Source organism: Pipistrellus hanaki, assembly GCF_964339955.1.
Source record: "Pipistrellus hanaki genome assembly, chromosome: 3".
Lineage (NCBI taxonomy): Eukaryota > Metazoa > Chordata > Mammalia > Chiroptera > Vespertilionidae > Pipistrellus > Pipistrellus hanaki.
This window is the reverse complement of record NC_140505.1, coordinates 95,984,668-95,997,451: the sequence shown is the minus strand read 5'-3', so window position 1 is coordinate 95,997,451 and position 12,784 is coordinate 95,984,668. Positions and strand designations below refer to the sequence as shown.

Below are 12,784 nucleotides of genomic sequence, written 5' to 3'. Positions count from 1 at the left end.
TTCCCACTCTTGTTTGCAGCCTGGGAAGATCTATCCTACATGGCTAAACTGATGCCACACATATTTGTGTTATGTGAAAACTGCTCATAAATCTGATGTGTTTCTCATTAACTCCCCTTTTTATTTCCCTCACAGATCACCTCAAAGTTTCTATTTTATACTTCAGTTTACCAGGAACTCCCCTAATATTTCCCTCTCCCTGCTTCCCTATAAATTTGCTTTCACTTGCATCTTGATTTGCCTCCTTCTGACTAAATGACAGAGACATTCCATATGCATTGGTTACCTCTCCTCTTCCTGAACATTTATTTTTTGCGCCATACATCAGAATTTGCACTTTATGGAGGGGTGCTGGTTTATTTGCCTTGGTAAGAGGGTTTCGAAATAGATGATGGTGATGGTTGCACAACATTGCGAATGTAATTAATGCCACTGAATTCTGTACCTAACCATGGTTAAAATGACAAGTTTTTGTTACATCTGTTTCAATAATAACTTTTTAAAATTATTAATGTAATATATCTAAGCTTTTGAATTACCCACTTTAAACGGGTAAATTATATGTTGCATGAGTTATGTCTCAAAGCTGTTCTAAAAGGATACAAGCTCTGTTAGCTCATTCATATGAAGTTCAGAAACAGACTAAGTCAACAGTTTTAAAGTCAGAATAGCAGTTACCTTCACAGTGAAGGAGGGCGTGGTGGAAGGGAGCGAGAAGGACATCGGGGGCCTTGGCAGTGTCCTGTTTCTTGAACTGCAGAGCAGTTACATGTGCAGTTACATGTGACAATTCACTGAGCTGCACAGCTATGTTTTGTGTGCTTTTCCATGTGTTATACTTCACAATAAAAGATTTAAAAGTGTTTTTTTTGTGTGTGTGTGTTTTTTTTTAAAAAAGGCAACACAAGTCAAGAAAGGACTGCTGCCCCACCCTTGTGGCACCATTTGGAAATGTGGGGAAGGGACATTTTATGGTCTTGATGATGGGGACACAGTGGGTATTAGGTGGGCAGCTGCCTGAGATGGTGAACACTCAGTAATGTGTAGAGGATTTGCATAGTGAACAGTGTCACCCCAAATGCTAACAGCACCTTCCACTAGTATAGAGCATGTTAATTGTATGGCTTTGTCACTGAGACTGTCTGTCATCTTAAAACTTGAAAGTCTTTTCTCTGGGGCCATTTGATGTGTTCAAGGGAAAGTGTCAACCTGACTGCTGCCATCCCTGTAGCTGGAAGGGGCCTGGGCTTAGGGTCTCACTGTTCCTGAAGTGATTCCCACTTCATCCTCCAGTTTTCATTTCTCACCTCGAACTAGCCTGAGCCCTGATTACAGCCTCCGTGGGTAACTCTGGAGCATGGGGGCCAGCTGCTTCCCAGTAACATTACTAGTCTGTCCTGCTGTTTTCAGTTCTCCAGCATTCTGGAGATTTTCAGGGAAGATCTGCTCCTTCTCCTCATATGCCCTTTGTTCACCCTTGGGTTTTAGCTTTTTCTGTCCTGCTGAAGGCAGTTTCTATCTCCTTCATCCATCACCCATCATCTGTCTGTGGCTTTATTCCATTCCAGTTTCATCTGAGATGGAGCATGAGACTGCCTTTCTCCTTCTTGTTTGGGGTTAATTCTAGAAGAGACGTTGCAATGTAAAAAGTCTTTACTCTGCCCTTTTAAAACCACGTCATGATTCTCTTTCAGGTACTTACTTATTTATTCCAAACACAGAAATAATTCTTCCTGGTGTCAGTTTTCAAACTTCATCTCATTGCTTTGTGGAAATGTGAAATGAGGGATTAACATGGGATATTATACTGGTATATACTCTTGGGCGTGTCATCGTAGACATAGCTCTTACCCTTGGCTGGTCTGTTTCTTTTTTTAAGGTGAATGGAGAGAATGAAATAATATCTGTATGTATGCTCTTTTCAATAATAAAGATGATTTAATCAGAGGCCAAAAAGAAATTGAAAGATAGCACAGATTTGTAGCTTTATAAGTATGGTTGACTATCTCAGGTTACTTTTGTTTCCTTTTTAATTTCATATTATTTATTTCTCTTATAGGCCCACACAAGTGAAATGGCAGCTGATGGTAGCTAGTTGTTTTAGAAGAAGTGGTAAATGCTTTTATTTATTTTTAACATATTTTGCTGCTTCTGTATTTTAGGTAATTATGCATAAAATGTGTTCCAATTGCATATTTATTTATTAAAACATTAACTTTTGCTAACTATACATATTTGAAGCATTATATGAAAAACATAATAATTACTACAGACAGAAAAAAGTTATGCTTTAAAAGTAGGTCTTAGTCATGTATTTCAACACCACTGTTGGACACAGATTTATTATCTCTCAAGTTAACATGTAATCATTTTCACAAGTTAGCTACAGAAAAACAGGCATTCTGTACACATCAATTTATATTCCACTAGAGGCCTGATGCACGAAATTCGTGCACTAAGGGAGTCCCCTCAGCCCAGCCTGCACCCTGTCCAATCCGGGACCCCTCCGGGGATATTCAACTGCTGGTTTAGGCCCAATCCCAGGGATTAGGCTTAAACTGGCAGTCAGATATCCCTCTCACAATCCGGGACCACTGGCTCCTAACTGCTCACTTGCCTGCCTGCCTGATCAACCCTAAATGCCTCCCTGCCAGCCTGATCACCCCTAATCACCTCTGCCTGCTGGCCTGATCACCCCTAAATGCCCTCCACCCACACCCCCCTACCCCCCGCTGACCTGTCACTCCCAACTGCTCCCTCTGCTGGCCCGTTGCCCTCAACTGACCCCCCCCTGCTGGCCTTCTCGCCCCACACAGCCTGCTGTTCAGTCGTTTGGTCGTCCCTCACTAACCCCCCTGCCAGCCTTCTTGCACCAGGCAGCCTGCTGATAGTTATTGTTACTGTGATGGTGTCCTGGACAATTTGCACATTCCTCTATTATAGTATAGATTTTCTGCCACCTAATTCTAAATGTCCTATGTGTGCGGCCACATTAATGAGACTATCTTCACCTCCCTGGGGAAGGCCCAGGACTGGAACACTGATTTATATTTTTATACCAGATATCATTTGTGTTTGCATCAGTTGCTCTACTAGGTTCTGTGCTGTTGACCATGTCCTGAAGGGTAGCGATGTTAATAGTTTTGAACTGATGAGAATGATGTTTAAAATACAAAGATTGAGCAGGAGACGAGCATTAACAAATATGTGATCCCTCTTGTAGAGCATACATATGACCCAGGAAAAGAAACTCCTCAATCCCAGGGAAGCATTTGTTATAAAAGTGTTAACAGGGTTCTCTTGCTGAGTGCTATAGCTTCTTTCTTGATGGATCTCTGTGAGCTCCTTCGGAGTGCCATCAAAATACGTATTCTGTGTCATCATCAAGTCTTTGAAGGGTTGATCTTTAATGTGACTGTGTGTCCTATCGAATAACATACAACGTATACACTTTATCTCAGCTGAGTTCTGATTGCCTCTGTTCATTTCCACATCAGTCATATGTAGAGTAGTACATTCGTGGGGCATTCTGAATAATTTAAAGACATATACCTTCTGGAGTTATTGAAGGGCAAGTTAGAAAAGAAACTAGTATTTATTGAGAACCTGCTTCCTCTCTATTTGATTTCATTCTCACAACACTTTGAGGTTAGTATAGCTATCCTTCTTGAATCCTGAGGCCCAGAAAGATTCTTAGCTCATTCACTGAGATTTTAGCCAAGATCTTGACCCAAAATTCATTTCCTCATTCTTTGCTATTTCATGAAACTTAATTATTTTATTACAAAACAAAATGTTTTCTGTAAACATTTTAATGTTCCATAATGACAACTAAAGAAAATGTTTCATCTTTTCCAATTAAGTAAATGACATTGAATTATCATGTAATCATGTAAATTATTTTAAATTTTCAGTTTTTCACTTGAAATATTTAATTTTTAGGAAATTAAATTGAATGCATCTTAATTTGTACCACAAACATTTATTTTAAGAAATGGAACTAAGTGTTAACCATCATCCATTTCCTTCTGCTGTAAACCTTTTCAAATTTATTTTTCTATACATTTTCTTCCAAAAGTTATGTTACTTGTTACATATCCTTGAGGCAAACATGCAAGTCTTACTGCTTTAAAAAAAAAAAAAAGTCTTCCTGCTAAACCAATTAGTGGTGCCAGTATATTGAATTCAAATTGTTTTTGCTGAATCCTATTAATTTCTATAATTTGCTAATGGGTTTCTCTTTCTTTTTTTATTTGTAGGTAACTACCAAAAAGCATTAGATACTTATAAAGATATTCACAGAAAATTTCCAGAAAATGTTGAATGTAAGTGAGATTACATTTTATAGCTTGAAAGTGTAGGTTCTCATGTTTTATGCCCTATTTTACATTTGCTATAGTATTATAATTGCATATATAAATACCAAGTTATAATTTTGGTACATATGTTTAAATAGGAGTTTACAGGATCAGAGTATCTGACTATACACATCTTTATAGAATTTAATTGTTGATGGATTTACATTTGAAGAGAACCATTGAATTCTTTTCAAAAGTAAGCATCTATATTTCCCATCTTGACGTACAATGGATTTGATGTGACTTAAAATAGTGTGAAGTATTACAGCAATAACAACAAATCAGGATCAGGTAAAACACAAAATAACCATAATCATATGTAGTATATCTCCACTAGACTGTATATTTGGCCCTGAATAGCTTTGCGGCTAAGGGAAAGACATAAAAGGCAATCTGTTCTATAATCTTTACTGTTTATGAGGAAATAAAAAGCAATTCCTTAGGAAGAAGAAACATTTTTCAACTTGTAATTCATTCAAGTTGAGACACTGAGAGATACAATAGATAAAGCCATTGAAAGATAATGCAGCTCCTTGCTTTAAAACATCCCTACAGCAAATAAAATAGCATACTTGGAAAAACTATTTTTAATTTTGTCCTTTAATGATAATGAACACAAAACAGCACATTGCAACTTAGTAAAGTCAATGTTCCTGATTTTGGGATTAGCAGTATTGCCCCATTAGTACGCAGCGGTAAAAAAAGAAGGAATTCTTACCATTTGCAACAGCATGGATGGACCTGGAGAGCATTATGCTAAGTGAAATAAGCCAATTGAAGAAATATAAATATCACATGATCTCACTCATTTATGGAATATAATGAACAACATAAACTGATGAACAAAAACAGATCCAGAGACAGAGAAACATTGATCAGACCATCAAACCTCAGAGGGAAGGTAGGGGAGGGTAGGGGTAAGGGGAAGAGATCAACCAAAGGACTTATTGCATGCATATAAGCTTAACCAATGGACACAGACACCAGGGGGATGAGGGCATGAGTGGGGGGTTGGGGAGGCAATGTGGTGATAAGGACACATACGTAATACCTTAATCAAAAAATGAATAAATAAAAAAAGTACTGCCCCTTCCTTAATTAACATTTTCCTCACTTTGGCTTTTATAAAAGCTCAGCAGCAGCTGACTCAGAGCTTCAATGTTACTGGTAGCTTAGGAGTAAGTAATTTTTAGTTCTAATTAGAGCAGATTCATTAACCCTCAATAGTGGTTTCTGTAAGCCAGTCAGAAAACAGGTTCTTGGGAGGAATTCCTTGTCACACTTTCAAGAACTACAGTCTTATTGCCCTGTTTATAGAGATTCTCATGTAGGTTCAAAGTGAACCCAGATATTTAATTTTCCCTACTTAAGCTTATTATTTAATTCTCATTCTCAGTCACATTAGGGAATTGGTGCTTTAGAGATTAAATGAGAGAGAGCAGTGATATTTTCTGTGGATATGATGCAAGCGAAAAGTCACCTGGGAAAAAATCTCTCAGGACCACTGACGTTGGGACGGACCATTCTGGCTCCCAGGGGTTGCAGTGTGTTAGCAGTACTCCTGCCTCTGCCCATGAGATAGCAGTAGCACTCCCCACTATTCCCACACTGTTGTTATTAAAAACATAAATGCCCCACACATTGCCAGGTGTCTCTTGGGGGCAGGATTGCTGCCTGTTCAGAATTACTGCGGTAACCTGAGCACCTGGCACTGGACCAGTGAAGGGACTGTCTTCAAGCAACACCAAATGTCTTCCTTTATGGAGAGTATAAGGTTCACTCTAAATATCAAATGAATGTTTACCTGTGCCTCAGGGAATGTTCAAGATGAACTTGGCCTGGATAATTTTCAAAACAAATGTCATCAATAGTCTATATTAACCGAAACTGGTTTGGCTCAGTGGATAGAGCGTCAGCCTGTGGCCTGAAAGGTCCCAGGTTCCATTCCAATCAAGGGCATGTACCTTGGTGGTGGGCACATCCCCAGTAGGGGGTGTGTAGGAGGCAGCCTATTGATGATTCTCTCTCATCGATGTTTCTAACTCTCTCCCTTCCTCTCTGTAAAAAAAATCAATAAAATATATTTTTTTAAATAGTCTATATTCACTGTAGTCTTAGGAATATATTGTTTTGAGCAGATTAGTTTTCCAGTGAACTGAACAAGATCATTTAGTCTTAAAATATATCCTTCATTTATCAAAAATTGACCTGCACTATGGAGTTACTATTGACATACTGAATTTCAGAGAACATATACTCAAAACAATAATTTTCGTTTTACACTAAATATTCCTAAGTCACTCTAAGGATAGGTAAAGAGGAATAGTTGTGTGTTATTTATAGGAAATTTAAATTACCTTATTATGAATTACTAATGTATGTGTGGGCAATTTATATGCTAATGTATGTATGATATATTAAATTATTTTAGTACTGTTATTTGCAAAACATTGGTGGTCATGAATAGGTCATTTATTTACAAGTTCTTACAGAGTTCTGTTGCATATTCTTGCACTTCTTTAACTACTGTGTTGGCATAGCACTGAGCTGAAAACAATACAGATGAAAGTCTTTGCTCTCATGGAGCTTGCTAGTGGAAAGACTAAGAGAACACACTTACAGAATATGTCAGAAGTTAGAAGTGCCATGAAGGAAAGCAGACAAGGAGGGTAAAGCGCATTGGAAGGGCTCTGATTATAGGTGGTGTGGACAGGTGAGTAAAAAGAGTCCCTTTGTTTTATTTTCTTTTTAATTTATTTTTAGAGAGAAAAGACAGGAGAGAGAAACATTGATTTGTTGTTCTACTTATTTATACATTCATTGGTCAATTCTTGTTTGTGCCCTGACTATGATTGAACCTGTAACCTTGTTGTAGGACAACCCTCCAACCAAATGAGCTACTCGGCCAGAGTCAAGAGAGTCCCTTTAAACCCCTTTCAGGAAAGTCTATCTTGCCATGTCAAGAAAATACAGAGTGTAGATACTTTTTAAAAAAAATTTATTGGGCTGTCATTGTTTAATAAAATTATATAAGATTCAATGCACAATTCTATAACACAATTTTCATGAGAAAAACAATCACTGTTCATGAGCATCATTCCTGTGTCCCAAAAGATTATGGTTAATGATTTGTTAGACTTTCAACACAATACACAAATACTTTTCTAAATATATTTTTTACAATTTAGGTCTGCGTTTCCTGGTTCGTCTCTGCACAGATATTGGATTAAAAGAAGTTCAAGAATATGCAACAAAACTCAAGAGATTGGAAAAAATTAAAGAAATAAAAGAACAGGTATCCCATATGGGCCAAAAACTACTGTCTGTTAATTTTCAAAATGTCAGCCTTCTATAACTTGAGTGATGTTGGGGCTTCTGTCAGTAAAATAAAGTTGAATTTTTTAAATATATTTTACTGATTTTATACAGAGAGGAAGGGAGAGGGATAGAGAGCTAGAAACATTGATGAGAGAGAAACATCGACCAGCTGCCTCCTGCACACCCCCACTAGGGATGTTCCTGCAACCAAGGCACACGCCCTTGACCGGAATCGAACCTGGGACCTCTCAGGCCACAGGCTGACGCTCTTATCCACTGAGCCAAACCGATTTCGGCTGAAGTTGAACTTTTTTTCTGCTCTGGCATAAAGGAAAAACAATAACTAAAATCCTAATGTTAGAATGAAGTTCTGTCAAGAGTGAGTTCCAAATAGGAGGAAGTTCAGTAGACTCATACTTTTTAGTGGATCATACTAATGGGCAAATAATTATAATTTTCCACCATACAAAGTAATTTGTTCAGTCGTTTTCCAGACTTGATTTTTAGAGAATAAGTTAGATTATAGACTTAATTTTAATTTGACAGTCCTGTGACGCATGGAAACTAAGAAACAGTTACTTGTATACAACATAGTACTTTTACACTAGTATAGTAGAGATGGCTTTGAGAATAACATTAACATACATGGGAGCATTTTAAGTCTATTTCCATGTTCCATGAAGTATGTGGAGTAACAATGTACTTATCTTATTTAAAAGAATAATTTCTCCTTTGAGCCAAGAATATTTAAAAGTTTAATGTCATTTTTTAAGTGTCTGCCTTTCATAAAAGATATATTTTTTTACCTTAGACTTTTTATCTTGGATAATTAAGTCTAAATTCCATATTTGCTTTCAAAATGTGGATACCTTGTTTTTGCTTTGAAGATGTGATCTGAAATTTGTACAGTCTTTTTAAAGTATCAAGTGTAGGGGAGAGAACCAACATGGTGGTGTAGGTAAACGCTGGTACCTGCAGCTTTCCATAACCACATTAAAATTACAACAAAAATATATTATAGAACAACCATTGTTCAGAACCTCCTAAAAGCTAACTGAATGAAAGTCCTACAACTGGAAAAGTAAAGAAGAAAGTACATTGAGACTGGTAGGAGGGGCAGAGGGGCGGAATGGACTGGTCCGATATCCACATGTGCTGTTTTTTTAATCAGGAGGGATATCTTAGCTGCAGAGTCCTCCCTCCCCGCCTACCCCCCTCTTCCCCCCCAGTGAGGAGCAAGGGATCCCAGCCCAACACCAGACCTCCAGCCCTGGGTTCCAGAGCTTGGAAGAGAAGTTCCCATAACTTCGGACTGTAAAAACCAGTGGGGAATTGTGGCTGAGGGACTCAGAGGCTGCTGGAGACCAGGTAATCCTCTTAAAGGGGCAGTGCATCAACTTACTTGGACTCAGTCCCTCTGGCTCCAGCACTGGGGCCATGACTTGAAAGGAACCAGGGACATTTGGGGAGGAATTGGATTGTCAGGCATCAGGTCAAGAACTCAAGGGCAGCTTTCTCTCAGACAGGGGCGTTCATAGGGGTCATTGTTCCTATGCTGGGATCTCCCATGTCACAGAGCTGACCAGCTATCTGAGTCTCCATCAGCCTGGCTCACACTGTTTTCTCCACCCTGGTGATTCCCTGAGACCCCGCCCCATCCAATTTGCAACCCCACCCAAGCTGTTTGTAGCAGCTTTTCTATATGAATGGCCTGTCCTGGCTCAGGCTTCAGACTTTGTTAAAATCTTTCAAACAAGCAGCAGCTGGCATCAATGTGCTGCAAACATATCAATAAAAGGCCCAAGACTGACACTAGCACCAGCCTTCCTTGCTTCACAGTTGGTTTTTGCCCTGGAGACTTATAAGCACAATACAAGTAGCAGCCATCTGCAGACCTCTCTGTACCTCCTGCCAGGTAGTCCCAGACAGTGGCTGACTGCATCTGCCAGGAGGCCCCAGAACTAATGCACCCGGTGGAAAGCTTCAGATCATACCAGATTACAGCTCTACATATCCATGAGCGATATATTTAAGGGGCAGATTTGGTGAGCACCAAAGCCCCACTGAAGCAAGTCCTGCTCCATAGGGGTGTTTCCTGCATAGCAGCTCTTCTATTATAGTCTCAGCTAGTCCTTACAGCCAATTGGTCTGGAGTTCGCTTCCTCTCAGTGACACCAACAACAATCAAGGCTCAACTATAACAAGACTGCACACAGCCTGCACAGGGGCACACGTAGAGTGCCCAACTCGGGTGACTGCAGAGGCTGAGCCACTGTGTCCTACAGGACATCTAATACACAAGGCCAATCTTCCAATTCCATTAGACAGAGCAGATCTTCCTAATACATAGAAACAAACACAGGGAAGCAGCAAAAATAGGGAGAGAGAGAAACATGTCACAAATGAAAGAAATGGAAGGGTTCAAACTACTGGATACAAAGTTCAAAACAATGGTTATAAGATTGCTCAAGGGCCCTAATGGTTATAAGATTGCTCAAGGGCCCTAACAATAAAATGCCAATAAATACATATCTATCAAGAGACTTAATGAGAGCTTCAAGGGACTTAGTGAGACTTTGAAAGATCTTAATGAGAATTTCAAAGACATGAAAAAGGATCAATTAGAAATTAAGCATACACTAACTGAAATAAAGAATAATTTTCAGGGATACAACAGTAGAATAGAGGATTCCAAAAATCAAATCAACGATTTGAAATATGAGAAAGCAAAAAACACCCAATTAGAAGAGCAAAAAGAATAAAAAAATGTGAGGATAGTTTAAGAAGCCTCTGGGTCAACTTCAAGCATACCAACATTCTCATCATGGGGATGCCAGAAGGAGAAGAAAGTGAGCAAGATATTGAAAACCTATTTGAAGAAATAATGACAGAAAACTTCCCCACCTGGTGAAACAAATAGACTTACAAGTCCAAGAAGCACACAGTCCCAAACAAGAGGAATCCATAGAGGCCCAACCAGGACACATAATTAATAAAATGCCAAGTCTTAACGACAAAGAGATAAATTTTAAAAGCATCAAGAGAAAAGCAATTAGCTACAGAGAACCGTCCATAGGACTGTCAGCTGATTTCTCAACAGAAACTTTGCAGGCTGGAAGGGAGTGGCAAGAAATATTCAAAGTTATAAATAGCAAGGAACTACACCAAGATTACTCTACCCAGCAAAGCTCTCAAAGAGCTTCATAGACAAGAAAAAGCTAAAGGAGTTCATCACCACCAAACCAATATTACATTAAATGTTGAAGGGTAGTCTTTAAGAAGAGGAAGGAGGAGAAGAAAAAGGAGAAAAATGATTAAAAAATATGAACAGCCCTAACCGGTTTAGCTCAGTTTATATAGTGTCGGCCTGCAGACTGAAAAGTCCCAGGTTCAGTTTCGGTCAAGGGCATGTACTTCGGTTGCACACACATCCCCAGTAGGTGGTGTGCAGGAGGCAGTTGGTCGATGTTTCTCATCGATTCTAACTCTCTATCCCTCTCCCTTCCTCTCTGTAAAAAATCAATAAAATATCTTTTTTTTAAGAAGCATTTATAAAAAATATATGAACAGCCGAAACCGGTTTGGCTCAATGGATAGAGCGTCGGCTTGGGGACTGAAGGGTCCCGGGTTCGATTCCGGTCAAGGGCATGTACCTTGGTTGCGGGCATATCCCCAGTAGGGGGTGTGCAAGAGGCAGCTGATCGATGACTCTCTCTCATCGATGTTTCTAACTCTCTATCTCTCTCCCTTTCTCTCTGTACAAAATCAATAAATATATTAAAAAAAAATGTATATATATATATATATATGAACAATAAAATGCCAATAAATACATATCTATCAACAATTGAATTAAAAATCAAAATAAATGAACAAGAAATCTAATGAATAAAATAGAATCAGATGAATGAAAACATGGAACACACTGACGAATCTCAGAGAGAAGGAGGGGAGAGGAGGCAGGGAGAGAATCACCAAAGAACTTATATGCATTACCTGTGAACACAGACAGTGGGGTGGGAGCCAGGTGGCGTTAGGCAGTGGGGGGTGGGGAGGAGAGACAATTGTAATACTCTCAATAATAAAGATTTTAAAAATAAAGTGTCAACAGGAAAAGAATATGACCATGATATAGATTTTTACCTCAAAAATTCTTAAAATATCAAGTTGGTATTGTAATGCTACACTAGGGTATATCATTAAAACATGCTGTGAATACCAATTTATTACCATATACCAATTGCTAATTAAATGTTATAATCTGTGTGAAAGCTTTATAAGTATAAACTTGTATAAATGAAAGTTCAAGTTATCAAAATTGTCATCATAATTACTATTAAATTTGTTTCATTAAGAAGAATCAAGATCCTGGCCAGGCAACTCTGTTGTTTAGAGCATCTTCCTGACACACCAAGGTTGTGAGTTTTATCCCCAGTTAGGGCAAATTCAGGAATCAACTAGTGAATGCATAATAAGTGGGACAGCAAACCAATGTCTCTCTCTCCCTCTCTTCCTTTCTCTCTCTCTTTCTCTCTGTCTCTAAAAATAAGTTTAAAAATACATATCTTTTAATTAGTTATGTAAAGTTATCTAATAAAGAAGCCAGGATTCTTATGGAAGGAGTTAAAGTTTTAAGACTTCATATAAGTTTGGTTCTGTTCAATATAGAGTGGTAGGTAAACATGATACTCACATTCTCCCACAACCGCATCAAAATTATAACTGAACTACAGAATAAGCATCATTCAGAATCACCTAAAATCTAGCTAAACAGAAATCCTACAATTAAGGATATAAAGAATTCTCATTGAGCCCAGCCAGCATAGCACAGTAGTTGGGCATCACAGGAGGCCACAGTTTGATTCCCAGTCAGGGCATATGCCCGCTGAAATAAAATAATAATAAAGAAATCACATTGAGATTGGTAGGAGGGCCCCTTATCTTTTACATATTGGTCCCACAGCCCTACACCAATATGTAAAAGATAAAAATTAATAGTGATATCTTGGCTGTAGAGACTCCCTGAAGAGACTGGTCCAAGCCTCACACCATTCTCCCCAGCCTGTACCAGCTGTGCCAGGAAGAGAAGTCCTTATAACTTCTGGTTG

At 38.6% G+C, this 12,784-nt stretch overlaps 1 protein-coding gene across 11 annotated transcripts in view; it reads left to right on the top strand.

The window, feature by feature from the left end:
* IFT88 (intraflagellar transport 88) overlaps positions 1 to 12,784 on the top strand; it is a 172,175-nt gene that overhangs the window by 118,844 nt on the left and 40,547 nt on the right. For all 11 annotated transcript variants that reach the window (XM_084878565.1, XM_084878562.1, XM_084878568.1 and 8 more), the window contains 3 exons: positions 2,060 to 2,112; positions 4,260 to 4,325; positions 7,547 to 7,653. In XM_084878565.1, the coding sequence (XP_084734691.1) occupies positions 2,060 to 2,112; positions 4,260 to 4,325; positions 7,547 to 7,653 (226 nt within the window). The remainder of the gene's footprint in view (positions 1 to 2,059; positions 2,113 to 4,259; positions 4,326 to 7,546; positions 7,654 to 12,784) is intronic.